The sequence below is a fragment of the Oncorhynchus tshawytscha genome, linkage group LG30, assembly GCF_018296145.1.
Source record: "Oncorhynchus tshawytscha isolate Ot180627B linkage group LG30, Otsh_v2.0, whole genome shotgun sequence".
NCBI lineage: Eukaryota > Metazoa > Chordata > Actinopteri > Salmoniformes > Salmonidae > Oncorhynchus > Oncorhynchus tshawytscha.
In genome coordinates this window covers 20,980,381-20,993,637 of record NC_056458.1, presented here as the reverse complement: position 1 = coordinate 20,993,637, position 13,257 = coordinate 20,980,381, and the positions used below count along the sequence as shown (strand labels likewise).

The 13,257-nt window shown below is 42.9% G+C and overlaps 1 protein-coding gene across 1 annotated transcript in view; it reads left to right on the top strand.

Annotated features, from left to right (window-relative positions):
• Positions 1 to 13,257, top strand: part of LOC112233389 (autism susceptibility gene 2 protein) — a 461,350-nt gene that overhangs the window by 187,326 nt on the left and 260,767 nt on the right. The window contains 1 exon segment of the mRNA XM_042309687.1: positions 10,319 to 10,420. Within this exon segment, the coding sequence (XP_042165621.1) occupies positions 10,319 to 10,420 (102 nt within the window).

The window sequence follows — 13,257 nt, the reverse complement described above, 5'->3', positions numbered from 1 at the left end:
AGATGGCTAGCTGTGACTTGGCACTGAGGCTGCGGCTTAGTGAGATGGCTAGCTGTGACTTGGCACTGAGGCTGTGGCTTAGTGAGATGGCTAGCTGTGACTTGGCACTGAGGCTGCGGCTTAGTGAGATGGCTAGCTGTGACTTGGCACTGAGGCTGTGGCTTAGTGAGATGGCTAGCTGTGACTTGGCACTGAGGCTGCGGCTTAGTGAGATGGCTAGCTGTGACTTGGCACTGAGGCTGCGGCTTAGTGAGATGGCTAGCTGTGACTTGGCACTGAGGCTGTGGCTTAGTGAGATGGCTAGCTGTGACTTGGCACTGAGGCTGTGGCTTAGTGAGATGGCTAGCTGTGACTTGGCACTGAGGCTGTGGCTTAGTGAGATGGCTAGCTGTGACTTGGCACTGAGGCTGTGGCTTAGTGAGATGGCTAGCTGTGAATTGGCACTGAGGCTGTGGCTTAGTGAGATGGCTAGCTGAAAGCTGATATTGGAGTAACGACTCGGTGGCATGGATGGGGGGGCTTGGGAATAATGTAATTAATTGCACACAAATTTCTTTGATGAATAGTTATGTGGTGATAAGCGCTCCGCTGAGCAGCTGAAGGTCTCAGGCTTCTCTCTCTTTGCAGCTGTTTCACTCTGGGAAAGCTTCTCATGTCTCTCTTCCTTCTCTTTCTCTCTCCTTCTCTCTCTAGTGTTGCCCCACACTCCCCTTTCTCTCTCCTTCTCTATAGCCTCCTACTCTTTCTCCCTCTCTCTCTCTTTCTCTCTCTCTCCCTCCCCTTTCCTGTCTCCTCTCTCTGTCCTTCCTCCCTTATAGCCTAGGGGGATTCTGCTGTGGCCAGGGTGGGCAGGGGAGATGGAGGTGTTTAAAATGGTAAGGGAGGCGATGGGTAGAGGAGGTATTTTGTTGCCACACGGGGTCCTATAACAAGGTAATCTGATATGATCTGAAAGAGTGGAGGTCTCCCGCTGCTCTTATTATCCTCCTACCACCTCTCCCTCCTTCCAGCACCTCACACCACTCAGTTCATTATTACATCTGGTAATTGTCCCCATAACTCAGTGCAGCTGACTACAGCATTATATGGCCATTTGTACAGAGGGAAAAAGGTGATTGCGTTGCAGCTGCAGAGAGGATGGATGTTAAAAGCATATTGATTTGTTTGTAATGTCGTCATAGATTTATGTCTGTGTATAAATGCAGCCTCAAGTGTACCCACCCCCACCGCACACCTTCTACCCCCCCAACTCTGTAGTGTGCTGTGGCACCATTGCTTTGCTGGAAACCATCCCATTCCACCACAGAGTGACTGTGATCGTGCTCTGTGGGCTAAGCCTGTCCTCAGGGTGCATTAGGCCTGTGGATCTTCCTGACACTATTACAATAATGTCTGACTAGGTCGCCAGAGGTCACGGCATCCAGTTGATCATGGTAACGGCAAAGAGGTATAAGAGTGAGATGGAGCGTTTCCATGGCAATCACGCCAAACCCCACAGAAATGTGAGACACTGATGAAAACTTCTGTTTCTGTTCTGCCGAGTCCCTAGCTATAGTGACAGCTAGGCGACGTTGTTATTGGTGTCACAGCCAGAGCAGAGGCATTGGGGGGCTAAATATTCCAATAACCTCAAATGCAGTGAGCTCCCAAAGTATTGGACCAGTGAATTGTTGTTGTTGCTGTTTTGGCTCTGTACTCCAGCACTTTGGATTTTTAATTATACAATGACGATGAGGTTAAAGTGCAGACTGTCAGCTTGAATTTGATGGTATTTTTAGCCATATCGGGTGAACTGTTTAGAAATTACAGCTTTTTTTCTACATAGTCCCCCCGATTTTAGGCGACCAAAAGTAGTGGGAGAAATTTTCTGATATGTGAATTAAAGTAGTCAAAAGTTTAGTATTTGGTCCCATAGTGAATAATGATGAGTGAGAAAGTTACAGACGCATAAATATCATACTCCTAAAATGCCCACTTCCCCTGTTATTGTAATGGTGAGAGGTTAGCATGTTTTGGGGGTATGATATTTGTGAGTCTGTAACTTTCTCACTCATCATTATTTATGATTCATTCAGGACTATCCATAATCATGGTAGCATCCACATTCATGTAGAGGTCTTTAGAAACATATTCTATTCTTATTTACAATAAAAGTGTCTACAAAATTACAGTACATGATTTACCATGAATTTCTATTGGGCACAAAATAATCTGAAACACGAGCAAAACAAACAGCAAATGCTTCCAACAAGTTTGAAGTCACAAGCTTGATGTAATCATTGCGTGCTAGAAATATGGAACTAAATACTCAACTTTTGACTACTTTAATACACATACGGTGCCTTTGGAAAGTATTCAGACCCCTTGACTTTTTCCACATTTTGTTATGTTACAGCCTTATTCGGAAATGGATTAAATATACTTTTTTCCTCAACAATCTACACACAATACCCCATAAGGACAAAGTGAAAACAGTTTATTTTTTATTTTTGTAAATGTATTCAAAATAAAGAACCCAAGAATAATTTATTTACATAAGTATTCAGACCCTTTGCTATTAGAATCTAAATTTAGCTCCGGTGCATCCTGTTCCATTGATCATCCTTGAGAAGTTTCTACAACTTGATTAGTCCACCTGTGGTAAATTCAATTGATTGGACATGATTTGGAAAGGCACCCACCTGTTTTTATAAGGTCCCACAGTTGACAATGAATGTCAGAGCAAAAACCAAGCTATGAGGTCGAAGGAATTGTCCGTAGAGTTCCTAGACATGATTGGGTCGAGGCACAGATCTGGGAAAGGGACTGGGAGACTAGTCATGATCAGGGTAAAGATGAACATAGCAAAGTATAGAGAGATCCTTGATGAAAACCTGCTCCAGAGTGCTCAGGACCTCAGACTGGGGTGAAGGTTCATTTTCCAACAGGACGATGTCCCTAAGCACATAGCAAAGACAACGCAGGAGTGGCGTCGGGACAAGTCTCTGAATGTCCTCGAGTGACCCAGCCAGAAACTGGACTTGAACCCAATCGAACATCTCTGGAGAGACCTGAAAAGCTGTGCTGCAATGTTCCCCATTCAACCTGACAGAGCTTGAGAGGATCTGCAGAGAGGAATGGGAGAAACTCCCCAAGTACAGATGTGCCAAGCTTGTAGCGCCCATACACAAGAAGACCCGAGGCAGTAATCGCTGCCAAAGGTGTTTCAACAACGTACTGAGTAAAGAGCCTGAATACTTAAATAAATGTGCAAAAATGTCTACCAACCTGTTTTTGCTTTGTTATTATGGGGTATTGTGTGTAGATAAGGGTTGATTGTTTTCTTAATACATTTTAGAATAAGGCTGTAACATAACAAAATGTGGGAAAAGTAAATGAGTCTGATTACTTTGGAAATGCACTGTATATGTGAATTTGTCCCAATACTAAAATGGAGGGACTACATTATGTACAAAAAGTGTGTTAATTTCTAAACTGTTCACCCAATATGGATGAGAATACCGTCAAATGTAAGCTGACAGTCTGCACTTTAACCTCATAGTCATTGTACCAAAACAACAAATGTGTCACTGTCCCAATACTTTTGGAACTCACTGTATGTCAATTGGAACATGGAGTCATACTGTATTGGGAAATAAAGACAATGCTTCTGCTGTCTGATGCTTCTAAAAGAGACACTGAATGATGCATTTTAACTGTGTCTTCCCATGACCTCTATACCACACACAGACCAACTAAACACTAAACAAATAAGGGCAGTGGGACCCCAGTGAACCCTGATGCCCAGTGACAGGCTGTGACTGTGGGTGGCTGCGGACGTGGGGAGGAGGTGGGGGGATGGAGGGCGCCTGTCTGGGGTGGTTAGAGCGCTCAGGCCTCAGAGCCAAACACAGGGTCAGGCCTGGGCCACGCTGGTTACCGCCGGTTACGCTCTGCCACACAGCTGCTGTCGGAACGATGACAGAGGAAACTGAACCAGTGCTTTACAGGCCCTGACGGCCCCTGTGTCCCACTTTCACATTACATTCTCCTCGGAAGAAATGCGTTGTGGGTTAACCGTGCCCGACTGTTTCCAACTGCTGCTGTCTGCTGCCAGTCCAAAGGTGACACGCTATCACCACGGGCCTGATGGGAAATGTAGTCTCTCACCCCCCTATGCTTAGACGGGAATTATTGCTATGAATATCATCAAGATATGTTTTTACTATTCAGAATATAAGCATATCCTAGACATTTGAATAATCCTAAACATGAATAGTTTAAAGGGAAATATTTTCATGCTCATCATTAGGGAATCTTGAAAAATGTAGTGTAATGTCTTGTCATTGGTTTGTCCTCAAGCTATACAGTAATCTGTGTGCTGTAGGCTAAAAACTCCTCCAGTTTCTTATGTTAACTGCTGAGTTGTGCAGCCTCCAGCCTTTCAGGGTTTTTGGGAGTTCTTTATAAGAACTTTGTGACATCTGCTGATGTAAAAAGGGCTTTTGATTTGATTTGTTTAAATCCGTTACATATAGACCTCTGAAGGTAACATAAAGGAGATATTCAAAGTGTAGTCACTGGAAACCAAAGGGATTTGACAGTGCAGCAGAAAATAGAGCGTTTATTATAAGCAGCCCGAGCTAGCTAGTGGATTATCTATAAAACGTTCATGATAGTCCCTCAGTAGCAAGCAGCCGTAAAACTTCTCGTTTGAGGGACTTGTTCATTTACGTGTTAAAGCAAATTAAAAATGTATAAGCGCTTTTAGGTAAATGAGATCCTCTTTCATTGCTGGCCTGATGGGAGGGATCCAGAGAGGACAGGTTAGCTTTGCTGAAAGCCGAACGCAGAACAACAATAAAAGCCCTTCAATTGTTCCAGGTTTTATTACCGCTGAGTTCCGCAGCTGCTGTTGTGCGTAACTAAGGGAAACCAGGAGCTGATAGCAACGGAATCCCACAGGAGCTAGCATAGAAAGCCGGGCCAGCTTTCACATTTTTTTGTGTGGCGGATGGAGGGGGGTGGGTAGGGGGTGGGTTGTGTACAGCTCTGTCAAAAAGGCCTGTGTGGTTACACACATTAAGCAGGGCCCATTTTTGTGTTTGATTGCATTTAGTTGCTCGTGGAGCCCTTGGGAATAAGTCAATATGCTTGTAAAATTTGTCCGCAGCACTGGCAAAGCACTTTTCACTAAGTGGGTAGAGGAAATAATTGACTACACATGTTGACGATAATCCCGTAAAAATCTTCAAAGGCTGTTTTCAACCTCCATTCTAATGTGAAAGCGGCATCTTAAGGGAGATATTTCTTCCCTTGAAAATTGGTATTGTTCAGGTCATGTTTGGATAGATGAATAGCACTTCCTCAGCTCAGCCGCCCATACTAGCAATACTGAAATAAAAAGCATTCTGTTTAAGTTAGTCTTCTATTGATTCAGCCTTCTTTTATAAACTAGGCTATCTGTATTGTAAGTGGCAGCCATCTCCTTTTTTGAGGCAGTACTCCATAACAGTTAGCTTGGGCATTTGTATGGCCATTGAGGTAACAGTGTCGTAGATGTTTAGTTGTTTAGTTCAGGGTGAGTGACATTACATCCAAATATGGAAGGTATCAGAGCTCCAACTTTCTGTGCATTCTAGAGATGTAATACCTGGAAATTGCTTAACACCACAGCTCCGTGTAGATCTGGGTTTGCACAGCACGGTGAAGGACATTACAGACATCCTGTATGATGTGCTGTTCATTTTCCTGGTGAAGTTGGCTGTGGCCCCTTGCACTTTTCACACAATTGGAAACAAATTCATCCATTCCCTTTTGGCCCTTGTAACATAAGAGATAACGTTACCAGTTATGATAGATCTACTCTAGGTATGTGTCATCTACTCTTAGGTATGATGTGTCATCTACTCTTAGGTATGATGTGTCATCTACTCTATGTATGATGTGTCATCTACTCTAGGTATGATGTGTCATCTACTCTAGGTATGATGTGTCATCTACTCTAGGTATGATGTGTCATCTACTCTAGGTATGATGTGTCATCTACTCTAGGTATGATGTGTCATCTACTCTAGGTATGATGTGTCATCTACTCTAGGTATGATGTGTCATCTACTCTAGGTATGATGTGTCATCTACTCTAGGTATGATGTGTCATCTACTCTAGGTATGATGTGTCATCTACTCTAGGTATGATGTGTCATCTACTCTAGGTATGATGTGTCATCTACTCTAGGTATGATGTGTCATCTACTCTAGGTATGATGTGTCAGCTCCAAACTACAGAATAGACGTTTCTATTTAGTTTGAATTTGGGGGAATATATATAATTTTGTTACTATCACATTGGAGATATAGAGGCATGGATACAACTATGATAGTGTGTAGGTTTTATTTAGGTTGCTCTCTGCCAAACAATCACACTGACTGGAAACACTTGTTAATTCTACACTTCAATAAATTCAGGAGGGGAAGGACGGGGGGATGTTTCTCTCCTAACATGAAACAGATTGAGGGAAAACAAGACCTTATTGTGTTGGAATTAATAGCAGATGCACTTAAGATGCACTAAATGTTTCATTAGATGCTAATGTCTTGCTGTGTTTTTAATTGTTGTAAAATTAGCCTCTGGAATATTAAAACCATCTGTTTGTTAGCCATGTTCCTGCAGGGTGAATCTTTACCCAGGCTGTGTGGATGAGAAGGTCATTAAACGAATGCATCTGTATGTGTAATGAATATTCAGGGAGAAAAAGGTGTAGATTCACACGCAGAGCGCGGCAGATGTTTATTAAGCCTTCGCAGAAGGCAGGAATCGTGGTCACAGGCAGGCAATGGTGAAACACAGGTAGGCAGTCAAAAACAAACAATACCTCACAACCATACAAACAGAAAGAACTGAACTAACTAGGGAGCTGATGAGACCAGGTGAGAAACGAACACAGGTGAAATCAATGAACAAAAAGAAAGACAGGGGTACGTTCCAGAACACAAAGAAACAGAGCTACATTCAAGAACACAAAGAAAAGAACACAAGGTTGACTAAGAAAAGAAAAGCAGAACCTTACAGTATATTTCAACCTGCCTCTTAATTACTGTGTTTATCCTATTATTACATGAGCACGGAACAACAGAACGGGCATGTACAGATCACACATGCACGCTGCAAGTACATACACACACACGTGCACGAAGGAAAACACACACACACACACAAAAGCACAAGCACACACACAGTACCCCCACCCACCCTTTCTGACTGCACCTATCATCTCTGTACTAGATGTTCTGGAAAGCAGCCATGGTGTGTTCACTGCAAGAGAAGAAACTGTAAAAAGTCAATGAAGTGATAAAATGTGAAATGACTGGCCAGAGTAATGAGAAGACCTAGACCATGATGATGAGCCACTGGTTGCTGCTACTGGGATGAGTGTCCAACTGAATGGACTACTAGTCTCTACACACACACAGACTAGTTTATCACTCAGATATATCTGTACTGGGAGGTCATTCATTCTCAGCTCAGCTTTTTGATGGGCCTGATTTATTGTGACCACCTTCCCTTCATTTAGCATGTCTATTAACCACCGTTAAAGTCCATCACGCCACGGAGCGGGCATGATCTGCACCTCGGAAAGAAGATTCATTCTCAGAAGTAATTTAAGGAGGCTTTAAGAGAAATTAAAGGGAACAACAAGTCGAGGGAGACATTTTGCTATTCACTGTTTAATAGCTGGTGCCTGCCTGGCCATGTAATACATCTGAAAGATGATTTAGGCTTATTGAATTGGCTTTATTGTTCTTTGTTCTTTACACGTTTTCTGAGGTCAATTTCATCAAGATTTTGATGTCACAGAGTATATTTTCTACTGATCGATGGAGACCAGTGAGTGTACAGTATTTATACAATCAGTTAGTTTCACTTTCGGACGGACATCAGTTATTTTGATGATACTTGAACTGTTAGATTAATCAAAATCTATTTTACTCCAACATACTGTGACAGAATTATTGTCCAATGTGTCAGACTTTATTCTAAGAGATAAGGTAATGCAGACAAGCCCTTAAAATAAACAAAGAAAGAAAATGTGTTTTTGTCACATACCCCAGTTAGGTGCAGTGAAATGTGTTGTTTTACAGGGTCGTCCATAGTAGTATGGTGCCCCTGGATAGAATTAGGGTTTAGTGCCTTGCTCAAGGGCACATCGGCATATTTTTCACCCTGTTGGCTCAGATATTCAAACCAGTGACCCTTTCGGTTTACTGGCCCAATGCTTTAACCGCTAGGCTACCTGCCACCCCTTAGAGCTAATCCCATCATTTCATGTGCTATGGATTGGCTTGAATTATGAGGACCACACAATTTATTTTCATAATATGCCTAATCTATTGTTTTTTTTAACCTAAAGTTACAAAGGAAATGTGATCTATTTAATAAACACAAGAAACCAGCTAAATTGATAAAAGAGTGTGGCTGTATAGCAGGAACAATGGCATCTAGTGGTCAAAACCTGGTACTTTCACACTACTTGTTAAACATAGAGAACTTTTATACTACTGTAGTTGTTGGGGTGGGATTGCCATTAGATGTGGAAAGTCCGTGGGTGGCTTCAGATTTTTTGGCGGGATTCCATCGTGTCTTACTCATTGGAAGGAAGACGCTTGGTCCAGATCGGATATTGGGGACTATATTTATTGAATGTTATCTTAATCATATAATTTAAAATGGCCAATTTTTGCGTTCAATCAATTAGCTTAATTTCTCAGCGATCACATTATATTTCAACAAAATAATGTTTCAGGAATGCTAATCGTATCTTTTACTAACTACGATCCAGGTTGGTTAATGAATATTATATTATAGGTCAACATGTTTTGATGAACGACCTGCAGACTGGGGCATAAACAGTGCACAGTGCCATCGCTCCCATCTTTCCATGTCCTTACTTCAGGGCTCTATTACTGTGCCAGTGTGTATGCCCAGGATATTACTTCCCCCTCTCTCTGAAAATATGCAAACTCCCATCGGAGGAATTGGCCTTTAACAAGAAAAAAAGGAGGGAAATGTGGAGGGGAAGTGTGTTGAAGGTAATTAGTGCTATCACACATGCCGGAGCCCCTGTGTTTGAAGCTCTGTGTGTGTGTTTCTATGTCCTTGTGTTCCCTCCAGCACTGTTGCCTTGTGTGGCCTCGCTCTCTTATCTCCTCTCCCCCTTTAGGCCCATCTGGCTCTCTCTTATCACTCTCAGCACTCAGCCTGGCTCAGTCTTTCACCCACCACTGTATTCTCCCAAGGAAAGGATTCCTTTCACACTGCTAATGGCTACAAAGAAGGGAACATTCTCATTTTAATTATACATTTAATTCAAGAGCTGTTAAGACATTCCCCCTACCCTGTGCCATTTCAATAAAATGTGATGGCCAGAATGAGGATGTATAATAAATACTTCACTCAAAAGTGACCTCTATAGTTCAGTCAGTCAGTCAGAGAGAGAGAGAGAGAACAGCCCCTCTTAGAGAATACAGTCCCTCTGCGTGCTGTCTGTCGTGTCATACTCTGCCTTTTCTATTATGTGGCATTACACCTGTTTACTGCTCTCCTCCACAAGGCCCCATAAAGCAGTTTTTTTGTGTGCTTTGAAATGAAGCATGCAAGGTTTGGCAAAGGTTTGGCAAGGCTGGCCGGTCTGGTCTGGTTTTGGTCTGGTCTTCTGGGTCTGGAAGGAAGGAATATTGTGAGGAAGCTTCAGAGGACATGAATTGTGGACTTGGACCACAACGGCCTGTGGCCTCCCAGGAGTCCCACATTGTTATCTTCAGACTCCTGGAGGGCTCAGATGTTCTTGGATCGCACATCTTCCTCCTACTCTTTGCTCACTTGCTTTTTATTTTCTGTGTCTTAGTGAGTCTGACAGTGTCTGGAAAGTGACACCTGCTGAGCTCCTGTAGTCTCTGTATGGGGCTGTCTGTTTGTTGGAAGGGAAGGGAATACGGCTTTTGAAGATTTTTGAAGGCTTTTGTTTCTCTTCTCTGAAAGGTTGATAGGGATTTCACAGTGGGAGCTCATATGCTGGCTGTCTTGTCTGTCATTGGCAGGCTGGAGTGACTGCTGCTGGCTCAAGAGGCCTATAAACATGACAGATTTACACATACACCACAGCGCTTGCTGCCAACACGCACAGATTCATGAATTTTTTTTCTTCTGTCTGTTGGATAGGGATTCCCAGCTCAGTCTCCTCAGCCAATATCATCTATGTAAAGCTTAGAACCAAAGCCCTGTCGCAACATCTTCAGCATGTTAACGTGTGTCTGACTGTGTGTGTTTGTTGTCTTTCAGCTGAAGCCAGGCCAGAACAACTGCAAGGACAGCGACAGCGAGAGCGTGAGCGGAGGGTCCAAGCCTTTTGTCGGAAGCAGCTCCAGAGATAGGCTGAGTGACGTAAGTAAACAAACAAATAAGCACACAAACAAGACGTGACACTAACTGTATGCCTACACAGTACAATATAACTTAAACGCCACATGAGCTTAGTTCAACTGTCGAACCCCATCAGAACTCAAAATATAAGCGTGTTTTACTCCAATGTTTGGAAACAAAGTAGATGTGACTTGCTCCATCATTATCAGTCGGATTGACCCCAACCAACATTTCGAGCTTTATATATGGTTGAAAACAGGAGATTCTAAGCTTAACTAAGGATAACTTGTGTATCAACTCTGAAATTTAGCGCAGTAGAGTTAGTTACAACAGAGATATCCCCGATCAGCTCTTTAGAGAAAATCCGCCTTGAAGTTTGCTGTTTGTTTTCAGCGCGACACTGTTTGCATTTTGCATCACAAGTGCTACTGTAGAAGACATTATGTCTGTTATTTGGCATAACTTGTAGCTTGCTTGCTACTCATTTAAAAGTTTGACAAGTTAATGTGTTTAAAAATGAGTTTGTGGGTAAGCTAGCAAGCTAAACCGCTAGTTAGCTAGCGTGTCAGTTGATTGTTAGCTAACCAATGGCTCATTTTGAAAGTTGGATCTTACAGTATCGTCTGAGGCTTTAAATATCACACTGATTTTGACATTCAAAATAATTTTGTTGGCTAAAAAACATGTTCAGGTGATTTATTTTTGAATCCCAAAACAGACAATTTCAACATTTAGCCTCAAACATGTTTCTACTGCTGATTGCCGCTTTAAAGGCGATCTTTGGGTTGATTTGTGTCTTTTGTGAAGATTACACAAGGTTTGACAAGGTAAGTTTAAGTTACTCAAACTCAAGAAGAGTCTGATTAAGATCAGACATTGTGTGCTGCATATCACAGCCAAGAGGTAAGTTCTGCTGATGCTGTGGACTGATAAAAACGTCATGTGATTTGCATTGGCCCTACACCAATAAGAAGATCTCCAGCCTGGTTTTGTCATTGGCTGTCCGCCAGGCTCCTTCTGGTGAACAGGGCTGTACAGTTACAGTTAGTGTTGTAACCATATACTGTACACACAGAGGTTTAGTACTAGAATAAGGACATCCTATTTACCCAGTGTCTTGTTCCTCAGTCTCAGTTCCTTAGAATCTAAATGTAAATGTATTTCATTTATTTATTCAACCTTTATTTAACCAGTCAATAGAGATGAAATTCTTATTTACAATGATGGCCTGGCACATAGGGTGAGAGATCCCTCTCTGTGCTGGCTTGGATATGTAAGGAGAGCAGACTGGTGCTAGGAAGGCTCTAAGGCTGTGTAAAGGCCTGCTATGCAATCTGGCAGACCCCAGCCATTTTACATCTACAGAGGCGCTGCTATCAGATATGGTCCATAATTAAAACTGTCAGTTGGAAGGTGAAGCCAGTTGTTGACAAAGACACGGAGAGAACGAGTGAAGCAAAACGAATTCTGATGTGTAGCTATAGGATGCTTGGCCAGGCATGAAATGAAATAAGTAATTTGATGTCGACATCATACATTTAAATGATACCTGCTGCTTCACCTCGCCCTACTGTACTGTAGTAGCAAGGCAGAGAGAGAGAAAGAGAGAAAGAGCGAGCGAGTGAAATCGGAGAGAGAGAGATAATGTGTATAAAGACAAACAACGCTAAAAAAATGAAACTGTGGATGGACTTTATCACTTTGAATAACTGATAGCCACTGCTGTGCGTGGCATGGGAAATGAACAACAGCCTTTCATTTGTCATCCATTAGGCCACGCTGAGCAATATGGGCTTGGAGAAGAAGACTTACACAATGCTGTCATTCAGGGCCTGAGGAGAAGACGGACATGTGATAACCTTTTGGTTTAAATTATAGGGCAACATAGTACAATGTATTGAATAATAAAATAGAGAGTATGATTCGATGTGGAGCTATACATTATATGTGGACCTCTCTTTCAACTCACATACCTCTGAATGTTCTGAAATTATCTTTACTTCTGTTTGAACATTTCTTTAACCCATCCATAAGTTATGTGTTGTGGTTGTTAAGATATTTTTGTCCTCCACATTATCACCAAGACAGCCTTTTATCCACAATGTGTGTCCTGTGAGGGTTGAATAAAGCCAGTCCTTCACAATATCTATCTACCTGTCTGGCATGGAGGGCCAGAGGGCCTGCCCTCTCTGTGTGTCTGAAGGGAGCTGCTGAAAGCTGGGCTGCGTGAGGACAGTGTTTTTGCCACTTTGAAAGAGTCACGCTATAAGAGGACCCATCTCAGGCCCCCACGGGCCTCTGAACAGTCCCGCCTGGCCACGCTGTAAAAACCCACTTCACACATCGCAGGAGGCGACAGCTGAGACCTAGCAGGACCACTGCCCCAGATGGAGGGTGAGGAGAGGGAGATGGGTTGAGAAAGGGGGAGGGGAGTACAGGTGAAGAAAGGGAGAGGGGGTGGAGTGAGAAAAAGTGGGTGAGAGAGAAGAGGGGTTGAGATCCTGTGGAAGCCATATTGATAAACCTGAAATGTGGTCTGATTTTCTGGCTTATAGTAGGCACGTGTGAAAAATGTCGTACAAGGCTGGCCTGTTGCTTAGCTTGAAATATTCACCAAGGCCAACCCTAAATGTAATTCATATTGCAACATGTACTCATGCACACACACACTTGTGTGTACGCACACACGCGCATGCCACACACAGTGCAACAAAGTGAGTTATTAGTCCCATGGAGCAGTGTGAGGCAGGGCTATGAGTAACCCTGGCCATTTGTTAGACAACAACAGTTTACTAATGATGTTTGCTAAAGGTCTGCCTGCTCCCCTTTCACCCTCTGACTCAGCCTCCTGTGCTACC